The sequence below is a fragment of the Alligator mississippiensis genome, chromosome 1 (genome assembly GCF_030867095.1).
Source record: "Alligator mississippiensis isolate rAllMis1 chromosome 1, rAllMis1, whole genome shotgun sequence".
NCBI classification, from domain to species: domain Eukaryota; kingdom Metazoa; phylum Chordata; order Crocodylia; family Alligatoridae; genus Alligator; species Alligator mississippiensis.
Window position 1 is genome coordinate 342,611,871 of NC_081824.1, and position 18,647 is coordinate 342,630,517.

The 18,647-nt window shown below is 38.0% G+C and overlaps 1 protein-coding gene across 6 annotated transcripts in view; it reads right to left on the reverse strand.

The window, feature by feature from the left end:
• MGAT4A (alpha-1,3-mannosyl-glycoprotein 4-beta-N-acetylglucosaminyltransferase A) overlaps positions 1 to 18,647 on the reverse strand; it is a 181,614-nt gene that overhangs the window by 11,420 nt on the left and 151,547 nt on the right. For all 6 annotated transcript variants that reach the window (XR_009459160.1, XM_014600337.3, XM_019485097.2 and 3 more), the window contains one exon: positions 3,765 to 3,843. Coding sequence is in view for 5 of the 6 variants with exons in the window: in XM_014600337.3 (XP_014455823.1) it covers positions 3,765 to 3,843 (79 nt within the window). In the remaining variant the exon portion in view is untranslated. The remainder of the gene's footprint in view (positions 1 to 3,764; positions 3,844 to 18,647) is intronic.

Below are 18,647 nucleotides of genomic sequence, written 5' to 3' on the forward strand. Positions count from 1 at the left end.
GAGACAGCAATTGCTTGGTATCTCTTACCATTTATAAATGGCAAGCCCCACCCTTTTGCAAGTCACAAATGCGATGCTCTGCAAACTGAAGCGTTTCTACTTTAAGGCATTATTAGAGTATTGGAGGAAGGGTACTGGCTACGGCCAGGAACATATGGCCAGGGCCTGTGCTACACTTCTGGGCTGCCTATAGACGTGCTCATTCATATTCTAATTAGAACGCTCTAGCATTGCCTCAGCGTCACATGTATTAACCCCCACTGTGTTTCAAAATGGCCACAGGGGTGCTTTAACTAAAGCTTGTTGAATGAGTTTTAAAGTGTCCCATGGCCATTTTGAAAAGAGGTGGGGAGGCTTAATGCATGTGACAGTGAGCCATTTTAATTAGAGTGGCTCTCTGGAAACCCCTCCAATTAAAACAGTCTCCTCCCAACTCCAAGCACATGTATAAGTAGCCCTAGTGAAACATTAATGCTTAACTCGCTAACTAAGTTAATTCCTAGCACATCTCTCGATAGGATAAGCAATTTCTCAACTCAGAGAGTAAAAAGTATTTAGGTGTAAAACACTAACTTTTCTGTTGGTGTTGAGCCTCTACTTTGTAAGCTTCTTCAATGAAAGATCTGAGCCATTTATTAAATACAGTTTTGCATGCTTTATTACTCTTGCTGCTGGCCGATACAAAGAAATCAGACTGGAAGACTTTTTCTATACGTTTTCATTTTTGCCAGGTAGATCTTAGTACTTGATGGTCATCTAATTTTATCTAATTTATGCTGGAGTTTATATGTTGGATGCTTAGGCTTTTGCAAAGCACTCACCTGGATTCTGTGAAATTCTTACTTAGCTTTTGGCGTACATTTTGGCTAAGCTGAAAAACCATTTTATGTGGAAAATGCAAGTACTGTCATTCTTCATGGCCCCACTATGGATGCTATCTATGCAGCAGTGATGAACACCAATGATCTCACTTTAATAGACACAGACAAATGAAACTGAAGAAAGAAGTCTGAACAATAATCTGGTAATTACATCCAGAAACAGATGAGCCCAGTCTGAAAGTGCTACATTCTAGAGATTTTCTGGGGATTAACAACAACAACAACAATAATAATAATAAAAATAAATGTTTGACTTATGGGGGAAAGGAAACCTAACAATGTTTGTTCTTTCTGTTCCTAAACAGACTGCTGAGGAAGTATTTTTTGGAGTATACTGCACTAAACCCAAGAACCCATCCTTCCTGCAGGTATTCTGAATCTTGAAGGATGTTTGTTAAATTCACCTGGTTGGTTCTGCCCTACATCAGCCACTGAATTTGGAATCAGTCCTAATGCTGGCTGGTGTATAGGAGTCCTAATCAGAATTGAACCTGCTGCTATCTCACTCCTGTTTGTTGCTGATGCCACTGGGTTGGAGATGTGCTTAATGCAGAGCTGAAGCTTGTATGTCTTCCTGAGGTCCGCATCTTTACACTGATACCTGGGGAAGCTGGAAGTTTTATTAACTTGAGAGCTGCTTCCATGGGTGGCAAGCTTGGAACCAGATCAAAGAGCAAAGACTGCTCATGAGTACAGAGGCAGAAGTCCCACAGCTGGGCAAAGCCAGAGGACAGATCATCCTAAAATGCATTCATTTGTTGAGGACTGCTTCTTGGGTCTTCCCTCCATAACTAGAGTTTGGGAGGGGAGGCATGGGCATGGAGGAGGGATGGCTGCTACATGTTATTGAACAGACTAATCCAAAGCCCAATGAAACAAAACCTCCAAGCCTTATCATGGAACAATGATGGAGTATGATATTCAGTACCAAAATGGCAATTTTAAATAGTCTTTTTTTTCCTATGCTCTGTATTTTCAGAAGCAGGAAATATGGAAACTTCCTGATTTTATCATCAGGAGACAGAAGTCCCTGGCAGCTGTTATGTTTATCCTGTGATTGACATGTCAATTACATGATAAATTACAATCCAACACATATTCAACTACTTTATCAACAATAAAGATGGCAAACCTATCAATTACACAATAAACTATAATCTGGCAAATGTGTAACTGCTTTATCACACAATAAAAATGTCAAACCATCCACATTTAAATGTGGAACAACTTTGTGGCAGGTTTACATCACACTACCTTGAACATTTGATATCTTAAAGATGCACCAAGCTTGTAGCTAGTAGTGTCAGGCTCCACAATGCGGCTTGCTAGTGCATGGGGACCTTTACAGCTGTGCCATGCAGCCTAGCACTGGTCTGTATGGCATGGGCTTTAAAGGTCTGGGTATGCAGTGGGACCAGAGGAATTGTATTTCAGATCCCCAAAATAATACACCCTGCTGACAGATCCTGAGCATCAGGCATGGCACGACACACAATTTTTATAATCTGAGATAAAATACCTCAGGTCCCATCATGCTTTTAAATTAAATATTTGCTAGAATGAAATAACATTTTCCTGAAGGGGGAACCAGCTGCAACCAAATAGCAACAACATTGGCTCCTTAAGAGCAGGGAAGAGGGAAATTCCATTGTAGGAATGGTATTCCTGGGTGTAAGAGGAAAATATATTGGTTTATGAATGATCAACAATAATCTGTTAAACATCTGGAGAAAAAGACGAATCAGATACAGTCTGACTGTCAATACTCATTACCTGTTCCACGTGAAGTATTTCACATCTTGAAAAAGAGGTTAAACTAGTGATCTTAAATCAAAGTTGAGGTAGATGCAGGTGCCACTTCTTTCACACTTATTTGTATCTATTTTGAATCTGGCTGGAGAGCTATTTCCAGGGTGTAATAATTTATCTCCTCAGATAACTTTTGATTTTTGACCATTCACTCGTTTTTTTTTATTTCCATTGTAATTATGTATGAAACATTGACAAGTTTGGCCATTCACATTAGAAGAAAAAAGAAAAAAGATATAACAGATTATTCCCTTTTCTGGAATAGTGCCTTATGGGGCTTGAAGTGGGATGTACATAGGAAAACAGATAGGAATTAACTGAGTATAAATTAATACTGGCAAGATCCCTCATCTATCATCACTTTGGAAGTTCAGCATATGGTGATTCAGTCACAAAGCTCAGTTTTTCAAGCCAAAATTATTGGCATCAGATACGTATCAGTTGGGATGAGGCAGACATTCATATTTCAAGTTATTATTTTAATCCCAAGAGAAGTAACTCCTTGTCTGAAGCTATGTCTTTGCTGTTGCAATGGAAAATCTCGTAACAGAAAAACCTAACTAGTTTCTGTAGACAAGAGAGTAGCTGCAGAGTCTCGCTTCAGGCTGAAACTTGATTATTCACAGCACTGTCATCATGAGGTAAAATTTAGGTTCAAGGTGGAGAAGAAAATCTTTCAGACTATGTAGACCTCAATATCAAGTCTTATTTGTATTGGCATCTATCCTTGTGCTGGAACACTCACCAGATGAAAATCAGAAACTTGAGTGAAGCCATTTCCTCTAAAATCTGAATCTTAAAATAAAAAAGTCGCAGCAGGGGAACAAGATGAGAAGAGTCACGTATTTATTTTCCATATTCACACTTGCTAATTGGGAGCTTGGTAAAGTATCTCTTCTTTGTGAATAAGGTCCATTCAAGAAAAGGGAGTCACAGCATGATTCAAGTATGACTGAGTCACAGTAACTTGCTTAAAAAAAAGTAGCAATCATGTTTACATAATTTTATAATGTAATTAAAAATGTGTTTGTTTTCAGATTAAGGTGAAAGAGAGAGAAATTAATGCATTCTTACCTTAAAAGGCAAAACCTCCACTGTTGTATTTAGCAATATATCGCCAGGATGCTCTGGATTGCCACTATGAAACAGGTATCTATAAATGAAAAATGAAAAAGGTTGCATATTAGGCAGTGTTGGCTAAATAAGTAACATGAATAAATATTACAAGTTACACTGGCAGACGATCCCAGGTCAACTGTAGACACCAGATAAAGTATAGTTTCATTTACTGCCGTATCTGAATGTGCTACATCAGTGAAAAACATTGGTCAACTGGTTGGTTTTTGTTTTGTTTTGTTTTCTAAGGGTATTTTTACATGTGCTCTGAGGGTGAAGGGGGCACTTTAATTAGAGCAGCTCTCTAATTTACAGATTTATTATTTTCACTGATGAAAACACCATTTTAAAAAACAAAATGCAATTAACAAATGAAACGAGATCAAACAGACTACACTCCTAGAAAACTAATAATTATTAATAATATTTAATTTAATGAGAATATTTTTCTATTGTTGCCCTAATATAACTTCTTCTAAATTTATCAGTAATGTGCATTTCTTGTTCTTCATTACTCATGAGATCCCTCACATGTTCAAGTCTGTTTTAAATGTGCCCATTATCAGGAGTCATAATATCTTTAAAATACAGGTTTCCCTCACTTTATGCTGTACATGTGTTCCTGGAAAATGACGCATAACTTGAATTTGCATAAAGGGAACCCACTGTACAATGTAACAAATAGGGATATGTTCCCAGACCTCGACTATACTGACCCCTGCAGCGTCACATGTATCAGTGTCCCCACGCTTCAAAATGACGGCACGAGGACTTTAGCTAAAGCTTGTCGAAAGCTAATTGGCACGCTTCAGCAGACTCAATTAATCGTGTCTGCTCTGACGACGTGCTGTAATTACATAGCATCAAAGCAGCCTCCCCACGTGTCCAGGCACCCTAAGTGACTAGGACAAAGCGTGTTCGTGGATATACATACTGCTAAGACCTGTCCCTAGGAAAGTCTATTATAGACATCTATCTTAACACCACTGGGTTATCTTTTGAAACAAAGGCCGCTTTGACACGGCACACGTTTAGACTTGGGAAATTTGCATTTTATGGGCTACAGAGAGTCCTACCAGGAGAGATGAAGATGAATCTGAGATGTGCCACTTTTAAGCAATCAAGAACATGCCGTCATTTTAAGTAAACCTTCCCCTATTAAATGAGAGGAACAACACTGCTTTAAGAAGGAAGCGTAAGTGACTGTGAACAATGAGACAGAAACTAGACAGGTAGACATTATGACTCCTGATAATGGGCAGATTTAAAACAGACTTGACCATGTGAGAGATCTCACGAGTAATGAAGAACGAGAAATGCACATTACCGATAAATTTAGAAGAAGTTATATTAGGGCAACAATGGAAAAATATTCTCATTAAATTAAATATTATTAATAATTATTTTTCTAGGGGTGTAATCTTTGATCTCTCGTTTCACTTGTTAATTGCATTTTGTTTCTTAAAATGGTGTTTTCATCAATGAAAATAATAAATCTGTATGATATATGTTAGGAGTAACTAATAAGAATTTAATTCAGAGTTATGGAGGAATTCTGACCTCGCCAAGGTTCCTGATATCACCTGAATGTTGGTTTCTGTTCTGTTGGAAAATATTCTGCAAAAATTAATACGCATCTGATATATGACATGTATATGCATAGTGTCAGTATTCCCCTGCAACACTAGCATAAATCCAAATTAACTTAATTTGATGAAACACTATTAAAGCTATCAGTATGACTGAAGGCACCGTTTTGGTCAAAATGACATTAGAAGATTTTGTCAAATACCAGAGCAGCTGAAAATTCAGCTTTCAATACCTAAGGATAAGGAAATATCCTGAAAACACCTCTCATAATGTGCTTCTGGAGGTACTCAGTGATATGTTCCAGTATAATAATTCCTAAATAACTGTAAATTGCTTTTTGTTCATTTAAAACTTCATATTCATTTTAACATTTTTTTGCACATGCTGTGAATGAGCAATACCAGCATCTTACCACTAGGTGGTGTCCATCCTTGGGAATTTTTTAAGGCCATGTATTTACACTAACAGAACAAAGACTAGTTTCCTAAGGTTAACATCTGTGAAACTACTCCTGATATGCCATCTAAATACATTTACTTTAAATGTTACACATATTTTTACATATTAATTTAAATGCATTACAATTAAAGCCCTTATTTCAACTAGAATTCAAAGTAGCAGTATACATGTACCGTCTAACACTATACATCACCAGCTGTTGTTAAAATTAGTTCAAGCATTATCACTTAACTGAAAATACAAAAAAGCGTCATTTGCAAGTATTAAGACATCATCCAAGATGCATACTCCATGCTCTCTTTGCTCAGTAAAACTAGTTGCCACTAATCTACATTATCTTTACCTAAAAAAAGGTATTTATTTTCTCTAATCAATGTTCTTATATAAATCATCACTGAAAGGAAATGGAAGAGGAAAGTAGGACCTCTCTGGCCCTGATTCAGGAAAGCATTTCTACTCAGCCCCAAAAGTACATGCTTAAACTTTGAACACCTACTTAAGCATTTTTGCAAATAAGGACATTCTTTGACATTGTGGTGATATGCTACAATAAAACATTTTAAATTGTTTCCTCAATCAGGGCTCTTCAAGAGTCAGAGCCCCAAAGCCTCCTCTCAGATGAAGATACATGCATATAAAGTCTACTCACTTCAGTGACAGATGATGATTTAAATTAAGAACTGTATGGGAATTTAATGGCATATATTAACTTCAATGGGAACCAAATGTGAATATCAGAATAGAATCTCATTTAGAGATCTTGGCAATGTTACCTTAAAAAAAAGGTTGTTGCACAAACAGAGCTTAATATACACAGGTCCTTCTTACTGAAGTTAAAAGGGAGTTTTCCCTGAGTAATGACTGAAGAACCAATCTAGTAGCCCTTTTCCAAACTTTTATGACATCTTGGAAAAAAGAGAATGTACATGTTCTTATGTTTAAGAAAAAGTCTTAACTCAGTCTCAGGAATAAGCAAGCCAAACTCAGAACAAAGCATTCCAGACAGCATGTTTCTAACTAAATATTTATATCTAGTTGTGCTACCTTATGCATGCTTAACACTTTAAACTTCCCTTGCAGCTTCACTGTTACACCAGAGATATAGACCCTTCCCTTACCAAACTCACTCTGTAATATTCCTCCACCAAGGAAAGTCTCTATAAATGCAAGGGCATGAAACACCTTTACCCAGAACCAAGGGTAGAGCTTTTCTTTTAGCACTTTCTAGTTCACTAGGCCAAAGAAACTACATTCTGTGGTCACCAAGCCCTTGGTAAGAATTGTCCAAGAAAAAACTACAACCACAGCAACATACTTTTCCTGCTGCTTTATTAATATTTTGACACTAGGAGGTGACATCTTTATTTCCAATAGCTATCACTCTACTAGGGCAACACACACAAGTGACAGCATGACTTATGAGAGTGATTAATCTAAATGCACTACCAGGCTTCCTTCCATCCAGAATTGTCCTTTTCACAATATATAGTGTATCCATATATTACATACACAGCCATCCCTGGGGGAGGGGGGGAGTGGCGGCAGCAGATCAGGGTGAGCACCCCAGGCCCCACAGACCACAAGATTAGCACATGCTGAGGGTGCCACCACTTCACGCGGCTGCCGCACTCCACTGGCTTCACACTTTGGCTGCTTCCTCCCCTACACAGGCTGATATGCCCTAGGTCCCACACACCCCTGGGGTCAGCTCTGTATGCACACACACACACACACACACACACACACACACATGTATATCCTTATGTATAGTTTCTGTAACTGTAGTTTATTAATATCTTTGACAGATCAGGTCTACTAACATGATCAAGAAATACATACACATTAAAAATAAAATTAAGCATAAAAACATACACTGTTCATATTTAAAAGCATTTTCTTTATTAAACTGAGAAGAGACCCAAATTCAACCACTATTACATGAGGTGATAGGTTGCTATCTTTATTTCTTTGACTTGCCTTCCTCTTGTGTTGATAATAATCACAAAGCCTCAGAAGCAACATGCTACAGCAGATTTTTCTGGCCATAAGAACCAACTGAAGTGCAGGTAGATGTGATTTTTGGACCAGGAGTTAGTTTGGCATTGGACTAGTGACAACTTAAGTGAGCATTAGAAATACGCATTTCATTCCAAAATTACTCTCCTCTGATAATTAGAAATACCTTTCTAATTTCCAATCTAAATGTATCCATAGTCAATTCGTAAAATTTGATCTTCTGCCAGTATGGTTTTTTTTTGTTTGAGTGATATAATTCTTATGACTAAAATCATTGAAAACACCAGAGTATTGTCTACTTACTGTTTAGACAGAAATGGGACATACCCACCTACTAAGGCATTTTGTATATCTGAGACTTACGTGGTGTCAGTTTAACAGCTAAGCCTTAAGGAGTAATTGAAATCAGCCTGGCACCACAACACCCACACCCACAGCAGATACATACACACGGATACATAAGAGTGTATATATAAAATATAATTACATATTATATAATATAAACACACACCCACACTGTAATATCATATTATACCACAATATATAAACAAAAAGAGTAGTTAACATGAACTTGAATTGGTTCCCTTTAAAAGATATAGCTATGAAAGAAGGTTTTAGTTTAATATTTTATATATATAAACTTAAGACATTCTCAGTTAAGGCTGTCAATTAAAAGTAGTTTTCATTAATTTACATTTGGTAAATATATTATCAAGTTATTTTTATAAAATGGAATCTCAAATGGCATCTCTCCAGCAACAGACTATCTAACTCCTATTCTCAACAAGGCTCTAGGTCTTGCAATGGACCTAGATGCCAGATGTGCCCCATTGTGAACAAAGACCACATCATCACTGGACCAACTAAAATGAATTCATGAACTGTAACATCTGGGGTTCATTCACCTGCTCCTCCACCACTATCAAAGATGCCCCTGTTTACAGTGCCCCTCTGCTGTCCACATTGGACAGGACAATCCCTATGTAAAGGAATGAATAGACACCAATCTGACATCGAATCCAGGAACACACGTGTGTAGCAGAACACTCTAACCTACCTGGACATTCCGTTGTTGACCTTAGAGTAGATGTTTTTAAGCAACAACACTTTAAAATATAGTTGAATGTGAAATTCCAGAATAAGAAATCACCCACAGACTGGACCGAGTTAAGTATAGTCTAAACCGAGAGTGGAGATTCTTATTAGTTTACGCTACCTTGATTAGTTCCTATGTTCCCTATATCCCTATGGCTTTACTGCTTTGTTTTTCTCTTCAACCCACCTTTGCCTCTCTCAGAACTGTCCCCTCTCCTTTCCTTCCCCCTTATCTGTCCTTTGTGTGTCTGGGACTTTCTATTTGAACACCTGCTTTCTGGAAGTCCTTCCATAGCATCTGACAACTGAGCTATTGTTTATGAAACCTTATGCATCTCTGAATTAGTCTATAAGATGCAACTCTACATTTCCTTTTGCCTGACTTCAGACTAATATGGCTAACAATTTTCCTTGTTCGTAGACACTGTCTGCCTTATTCGAAGTACACAGTAGTAAAACATGCCACACAGGGATATCTAACAATGTAGAAAAGAATGACAACATTTAAGATATGTACTTATAAGACATACATGAAAGACAGAGAGGAAAGGTTGGATTAGAAACCTTAGTTTTGGTATTTTGTAATTTGAGTGTAATAGAAAATTGGGAAGTTTCATTTGAGTCTACTGACAGCAAGCTAGATATAGTATTAACAAAAATATTGAATGGGAAATAAATCTACTCAAATAAGTGCAAGTGAAATCCAGCACAAGTTTAATAGTTGTGAATATATAAGAAGAAAGCATTAAGAGTCTCATTTTGATGTGTTAAATGGCATAAAATAATAAAGATATTAATGAATATGTGCATTAGACATGACTAATAATCAGGGATCCTGGTTTTCTGTTTAAAATCCGAAATTCTTGAATAAAGAATTGAAAATTCTCTAATTAAAAACCCCCAAATCTGCGTTTTTCAACAATTAAAATTAAATAATTAAAATGAAATGTAATATATACAGTTATCAGTTGAACACAGTGTTTTATTGATATATTTACAATTTGAAAGCAATTTGGAAGCCTACCGGTGCCTCAATCTTTATAATAAATATATTCTAAATACTTATATATTTTAGCATTTGATTTTGGGTTTTTTTATCATAAAAAAATCAGAGCTCTCCTTGTCCCCTTCACTCACCAGGATGTGGGTCCAGTTGCAGCTGTTCCCCCTGCTGCTTTGTGGTCCTGAGCAGTCCTGATATCCCAGTGTCCTGCCTCTGCTCATGCCACAGCCCCCCAGCCTTGCTGTTGCCCCTCATTCCCAACCCACAGCCTCCTGGTCCTGCCAGAGTCCCTCACTCCCAACCCACAGCCCGCCATTCCCCAGCCCTGCTGGTGCCCTTCACTCCCAACCCACAGCCCCCTGCCCTTCTCAGCCCTGCCAGAGGGGGCCCCCAGCTGCCAGGGCTAGGGGACCAGGGCCAGGGCCTGCAGCTCCCTGGCACCCCACACATGAACATGGTGACCCTTGCATCCTGCTCCCGCCAGCCCCAAGCAGCCCCTTGCAGGATGGAACTTTGCCAGCCTTCAGGAAAACCTGCCATTTCCTGTGTTTTTTGCCTTTAAATGAGAAAATGTACATTTTTCCACAGTCAATGGTAAACTCAGATCCCTGCAGATAATGAAAGATACTAAAATCAGAAACAAGGACCCTTAGACAATTTTAAAGTCTGTAACTGTTCAATGTCTTCCCGAGAATCAGATAAGGAAAGTGCTGTATAAATCCAAGTAAACATTCTTATTCTCTATTTATTATTTCAACACTTCCCTTTTTATATCTAACCTTTTAAATTTTTTTAAAAGCAGTGTTTTTATCCATGCTTGTAGCAAAATCCAGCACACACATGCTAATCATACCATTTTTATCATCTATTGATTATGCAAGGCTTATAAGGTGAAGCTGACAGGGAAAACAAACTTCTTCTACTAAAAGAAAAAATATTAAAATTTTCCTAGATATATCAAAGTCTATGTAGGATTAGAAAAAAGTATTATTGTTTCTAAAGGCTGAATTCTTTTCTTTTAGCTATAACCACTCTTATATCCTTTAAAATGTAATTTACACATGTCAAATGGTCAAGTGCCCCTCTTCTTGCCTTTCATATAGATTGCATTAATTTTATATATACATTAAAAGGATTAACCAAGGTAAAATATATACAAATATCACAAACACTGTAAAATTCACTTTATACAGAGGACCTTTTTATACTTTTCTATTAACTGAAAACATTGTTTCAAAATCTTGAAATAAGTCCTTTAAAAGTAAAATATCACTATAATTTTATCAGACACTCTGTGTATATAATATATTTAGACAAGGAATAATGGTAATTTTAACTGATGCAGTGTATATGAACCTATACAAATAAAACATTTAGTTTCCAGGCTAGCACAAGAATGGGAAATACAGGAACTGCATCTTTTTTGGAGTATTTCTACATTGACAAGGGATAGTAATGTGAATGAAGAACAGCTAATTAATGTCAGACCAGTTACTACTGTACTGAGATAACAGTCCAGGAAGAAAGAATTTGTAACTGCATCTTCACTACCACATATGGAATCTTTTAAGTAGTTTGGATGATGAAACTGAGCAATACAACAATTCCAATTTATCATGAACTTGTTTGTTCAGTAAGTCATTCTAATGCCTGTTTTTATTTACTAGTTTCATTAGTATTTTCCTTTCCAGAAGGCATGCGACTTCCAGTAAGAAGAAAAAAAAGCCATTTATATATGTGCATGGAACAGCAATTAGAAATAGAATCAATTTTCATTATCTGCTTTCTTCTTAATGGCTGTGGTCTAGTCATAAGTGAAACTGATAAACAATTTCTCTTCATTGTCACAGAGCATATTTTAAACTACAGGAACTTAGGCCAGAACAGGCCCTCTGGGCCACTGAGCCCAAGCCCCTGTTCCATTCACCCATGGAATTCCCAAAAGCGTCACTCTAAACCCTCGCACACAACTACAAGGAAACACTGTAATACACCATATGTAAAAGCAAGAGAGGCAAAGGTATTGCTAACATTCTGGCACAGTGGTTGGTTAATATACGCTCAGAAGATCCCAGGAATTCCTCCCTATTCTACAGAGGAAGTTAAAAACCTGCACAGTCCATCTGACCTATGGAAAAAAATCCATAAAAGAAAAGAAAGGTTTATTTATTCATTCATCCATTCAGTTTATAAATCCTTCCCAACAATGGCTCAGGGCAGCTTACAGTAGGAGAACAGAATGTTCTATAAAACACAAGAACAAAACAATTTAAAAAGGAACTAGAACACCAGCATGAAACAGAAACCCTTTAAAACAAGGATCAACAATTTGTGGCCCATACATCCTTTGGTCTGGCTTACAGATCTGTAGCTTTGGTGGCATTTAGTAGCAGAGGGCTCCCCCTGCACCACACTGTACCAGAGTGAGAAGAGGGAGGGAGGGTGATGTTATACTCTTTGAGCATAATTATTTGACCAGTCATTAATGACTTGCAGTTGAACTGGGAGGAGATAACAATTGGGGTTTCACAGATTTCTGTCCTGAGTCTGGTAAGCCAGGGACAGAAATTACACTTCAACTGGTATAGGTGATTGGAAACCAGTTCAAATCTGTAACACAACAGAAGTTCAGTGCATATAAATCACTTTCAAATTGGCCAATATCAGTTTAAGATAAACCTGGATGGATGTAGTATCAGACTTAAGTTAAACTGGTTTATTGAACTTCTGTCCCAGATGCCCTTTCAGGGTGGGCAGGCTGGCCTTGGCCAAAGTGATCTGCTCCAGTGCACCCCGCCCCCTGAAGCTTCTGGCCTGAGCCACTGCTGGCATGTGGCTGCATTTCTAGAATCAAAAGTGAATGTCTGTTCACTTGCTTAACAGTTCAATCTACACAATTTAGACTAACCTGAGAAGACTGAATTGATTCAGCCTCAGGATTTTTGACTGTCTGTACTTAGGCTGTACTGTTCAATATCTTCATTAATGATCTGGAAAATGGCACTGAGTAAATTTGTAGGTGACATTAAGCTGGGTAGTTTAATGGACACTTTGGATAACACTGATAATATTAAATTCAACAAAGACAACTGCAACGTACTTTGCTTAGGATGAATCAATCAAATGCACAAACAAAATGGAAAATGACTAGACAGGCTGTAGTACTGCAGTTATAGTGAACATATAGTGAATATGGGTCAACTATGTGCTGAAGCCGATTATGAGTCATGTTTGCAACAAAAGCCAATAGCATAATGGGATGTATTAATAGGAGTGTGCACATAAATCACAGGGAATGATTCTTCCACTCTATTCATCATTTGTGAGGCATCAAGTAGAGAACCATGTTCAGGTTTAGGAACTGCCCTTCAATAAAGATATAGACCAACTGGGAAGAGCCCATCAGAAAACAAATTCATAGATTCATAGATTGTAAGGTTAGAAGGGAGCTTGGAAGATCATTGGGTCCAGCCCCCTGCACCAAGCAGGGAAAAAAAAAGGTCTAAAAACCATGATTTACAAAAAAAAAGTTGGAAGAACTGGGATTATTTAATCTGGAAATGAGAATACTGGGGGGATTTTGATAGCAGTCTTCAAATATGTACCTGGTATATACAAGGCGATGGAGATTATTCTGTGTGCAAAGGGTGGGCAGAACAAGTAGTGAAGGTCTTACATTGCAGCAAAGGAAGTTTAAATTGGCTATTAAAAGAACTCTCTAACCAGGAGGATGGTTAAGTAGTGAACCAGACTACTCAAAGAAGCTATGGAATAACCATCTCTAGCAGTTTTTAATTGCAGGTTAGAAAACTCTTGGCTAGTATGATTTAGATGGGGATAAATCTGTTTTGAGCAGGGGGTTAGATCAGATGACCTCCTGAGGTTGCTTGCAGTGTAAGGAGTGACCTAGAAACCTCTACTCGAGGACGAAGAAGAAGAGAATGCTATGTGAAGAATGCCCATCTGCAATGATAAGGAGGAGACAGTCTTAGATAAAGGGGGCTTGAAAACAAAAGAAGAAACAGAGTACTGGGTTAAAGGGCTCATTAAAATACTAAAAATCACACCCGTAGGTGGGGAAAAAGTATGCTAATGAAACACACATGTATGTAAATGAGATACATGGCTAGAACACAGGTATAGAGACATGCTCAGTAAAGAACTTCTTGCATCACTCACTTATAACCAATCATCAAACAAGCACGCTTGCGAAGACTTGAAAACTCCTGTATAAAGGATGCTTAGAAGTAGTAGTGGGTGTGCTTGTTACGTGAATTATTCTGCTTGCACCTTTTATTGCTAGCAATAAACCTTCTTTGTACTTTCACCCCTGGTACCTTTATTGGCCTTTGCATACCGGGCATGATCCCAGACTTGAGCTGGGGCACAACAGCAGGACTATTTTTCTTTGATTTCACTTTGAGTGTTTTAAAAAAAATCCCTCTCATAGTAACTGAAATTCTATGTTGTGTGAAGACAATGACATAGGAAAAAAACAGATATAAAGATAACACTGTATTTTCCAGGACTGTAGAGTCAACAACATAGAAAACTAAGCCATTCATCTGGAATCCTGAACAACTAATATGCCTGGCAATACTAGAACACAAAGAAGTAAATGTCAGCTGTTGTCTGGTTTATCAAAGTGTAAAAAAAATGAGACACAACTTTGAAGTAAAAATTCCACAGCAAATACAAGCCTTTTAACCCTAATTTTCAAAGATTCTATAATATCACCTTATCAATGACTACCTGAATGTGATACAATAGTAATTTATAAATTCAGTCATAGTAATTCATAAATAAGAAACTGAGTGTTTTGGGAAGAGAAATGCTTCCTAAATTAATGTATAGCTTCTAACTGATTTTAAAAATAAACGAGTTTAAAAAATAGAGCTTATGGAAAACATTGCACCCTTCCAGAAATATGAAAAACAATTACACCAACTAGTCAGGTGAACTAATGTAAAGGTATCCCATTTTTTTAATTATTAAGCAAGCAAGCCAACATAAGAACAAGTTTGTTATTCCTTAAGGTTACATGCTCCCTTTGAGATTTTTCCTCTTGTGATCAAATCTTGCATTTATAACATCATAATTAATTGCTATGTACATGAGTGTTTCTAAAAAAGGAGTTATAAACTTATTGTGGGATCCTAAATAGCTCTCCTTTTCTAGTGCATCTCATCTTTATATCTTTTAGGCTGTAAACTCTTAAGAAACACCACCAACTTCATATTTGTTCATTTTACCACAGCAATCACAAGAGCTTATTATTAATCTGTTTTGCATGGATAATGTGAGAAGGACGAACCATAAAGAAAAGAACTTTTAAAGGTGATTAGTAGGTCTGTCAATTAATTGCAGTTAACGTGCCCAATTAACGCATTAACTGGTGTTCATGTTAATTTTTTTAATGCATTAATCGTACAAGTTATTTTGGAGCCTGTGCCTGAGCTGACTCTGGGCCACTGCAGTGCAGGGGGGAGGGGCATGCACAGACACAGAGAAGCAGCTGCAGCCTGCACACAGCCAGGAATGTAGCCCGGCAGTGTGTAGAGCATCACTCAGCAGGTAAGTGTGGGGGAGAAGGGGCATGGGGAAGGGAAGGGGCAGGGGAGCAGACTGAGGCCCCCACAGTGAGGAAGGGAGTGGGGCAGGGCCTGGGGTGAATGGGGCCCCAGGGCTGGGGCGAGTCATGGAACGGAGGGGCACATGCCCCCCCAGATTTGTGTATGGGGTGGAGGCGGGCTGCAGGCTGGGGCTCTCTGCTGCCTTTGCCCCCAGAGCTACACATTGGGTGCACCACGTGTAACCTACCCACCCAGCATCAGGAGACAGCATGGCATTATGTGGCTCCCAGGGCAATGGAGGCAGAATGCAGAGCCCCAAGCCTACAACACGCAGCCTGTCTCTGCCCTGCTCACCGATCTGGGGGGCACACGCCCCCCTGTGCCTCCCCAGGGGTGAGTGCAGTGGCAGGAGCCACACCGCCCGCCCTCCCCCTCCCCCCGTGCCTGGACCACAGCTTCATCCCACAACCTGACCCGGCTTTAGGGCCCCATTCACCTCGGCCCTGCCCCACTCCCTCCCTCACTGTGGGGGCCTCGATCTCTGCCCCGTTACCCATTCCCCTCCACAGACCTACCTGCTGGGTGGTGCGTGTGTGTGTTTCTGCCCCTCACTCCCAAGCCACAGCCCCCACCAACCCTGTTGCCCTTCATTCTTGAACCCACAATACCCCGCATCCTACCAGGGCATGGTGTTATCATATTTTTGCCAGTTAAGTATTTCAGTATACTGTCAAAGTTGGGTTTTTTGAATGGAGACTGTTATAATGAAGCTGGGTATTAGAAAAGCTATAAAGGAAAGTCTGAGTGTGGCATGTATTTTTAAAAAAGGAAGCATATTAATCAGTTCTCTCCTCTTTTCTTCAAAATTGACTTGTTAAAGATTCCTATTAAAACTAACACAACCAAAATTAAGTAGTGTGCATATTCAAATGATCTACACAACAAAAAGTATGACATCTCTCTAGGAAAGGGCAACTAAAAGGAAAAAAGGAAAGTATACTTTATTTACTTTTTAATTTTGTCATTCTACACATCTTTGACCCAAAGATTATAGGGATAAAACTGTCAAATGTTCAAAGCTATTTTTAAGGCTATCAGTTTTAATGATAAAGAGTATACTTCAAAAACAGACAATGTATATCAAGAGCAGTAGACCACAACTATTCACTTTAACGTAACTCAAAGGAACAACGTTTTAAGGTTTTTATCTTTAAAACATGACCTATATTAAGTGTCATGTCATCTAGAATTCAGTTACATATTTTGTAAACAAACCACAAAATGCTGATATGCATTTTACTTGACAGTGGGTGTGTCTACATGACATGCTAACTGTGCAGTATACTAATTCTACTGCGCAGTAGCATCTAGGGCAAAAACCATGCTAATCTGCTACTGTGTGGTAGTATTAGGATATCACGCAGTTAGCATCACTAAAAAGCCGTGCGCCAGCACTACTGAACATTGATTTAGTATTTGGTTATACAATTACTAAATTTAATGTGCTGTAACTACAGTGCATTAATGAACATGTAGATGCACCCAGTAAGACTGGCAATTGCTGCACTAAAAGGGAGAAAGGCATACATGAACAAGTACACTGGTGGCTGCAGAAGCAAAAATTGTATCTTAGTGTACTATTATTGGATATTCAGCACTTTTGATAAGGAACTTTTCCTTGTGGAGAGTTCAGTACAAGAACTGTTAAACCAAAAAACTAAAGCGTTTGTTTCACTTTACTCATCACTGTTATAATGAGCTTGGTTTAGGATAAACTAAGTTACCAAAGGATATAAAAACCGTGCCTTTCAATAAATAGTAGAAACTGATGTGTGTCTTCTCTCTCAATTAGACAAGCTCATATATCTTATACGAAGAGAGAGTTAACTGCGTGAGTCTGAAATCAGGCAGAAGGCAAGGTAGAGATGTACCTTTGTCAACTAACTGAATCAGAGTTGTGTAAGCTTAACAAGCAGAAGCATAACATCTTACACTATTATCCTTGCCAGAAGATTTAATTTATTGAATTCTCAGAAAGCCTTATTTTTGAGAAATGGATAAAAAAGTTTATGAATCAGCCATACACTACCGCAGAAACAGTAAACTCAGCTTAGAAAATATTTTATGTGGAAAAATACATTACATGAACAAGTTACTACTGTGCTACACTGTAACAGAAATGCCATTCATTCCCTCAAATGTGTGGTCACTGTATCCACCAAGAAGCATGCTTATCAGGATTGTATTAATGTAGCTACTAAGCAGCTATAGGTCAGAGTCATTAGGCAGACAAGATTTCATTCGGTTTCAGAAGAGAGGAGAGGTTTTGTTTGTTTAAGGTCAAAGACAAAAGTAAAAGACAAAACCTATAGCATAATGTCACCTCGTACACCTCCTGCCAAATCCATGTTTACTCCCAAAAGTGTATTTTCCAGCATTAACTCATGTAGAGTTTTTTCACTGCTTAAAATTTTACATCCATCTAGTTAATGGACTTACTCTGAGAAACAGAAGAAGCCAAGACATTCTGTTTCTTCAAACCTAAACTGTCATCACTTAATAGAAACAACCTCCCTATTTTGCACAACTGCTGGTACTTTATGTTGCTCAAGATTTTACCTCCACGCAGGTAAAATATTTACTGAAGTGTATTACCCCTAAGTCGTGATAATTTTTAAGATACAAAATTTATCTAAAACTTCCTAGCAAGTTCAGAACACTTGTCAATACCCTCAGGTTGCATCTGACACATTCTAATGAAACAACAAAATCCTCTTTTTTATCTACTTCAAATTGTCAATTGTCTTTGTCCAAGTTAAAAAACATTTACATAAATACATTTTATATATAAAATATATTTTATATATTTATTTATGTAAATGTTTTTTAACTTGGACAATTTGAAGTAGATAAAATTAGAACACCTCACCACAGCATGCACATGTTAGTTGAAAAGTGTAAATTAGAACAGTCATTACTAACACAGGATAAAAGATCCTTACTTCTATATGAAGGGGTATGGCATATATACCCTTCCCAAAGTAAATTCCATGTGGATATAACAATGCTTCAAGCAAAGACTTTTCTAATCAACTAACATATCAT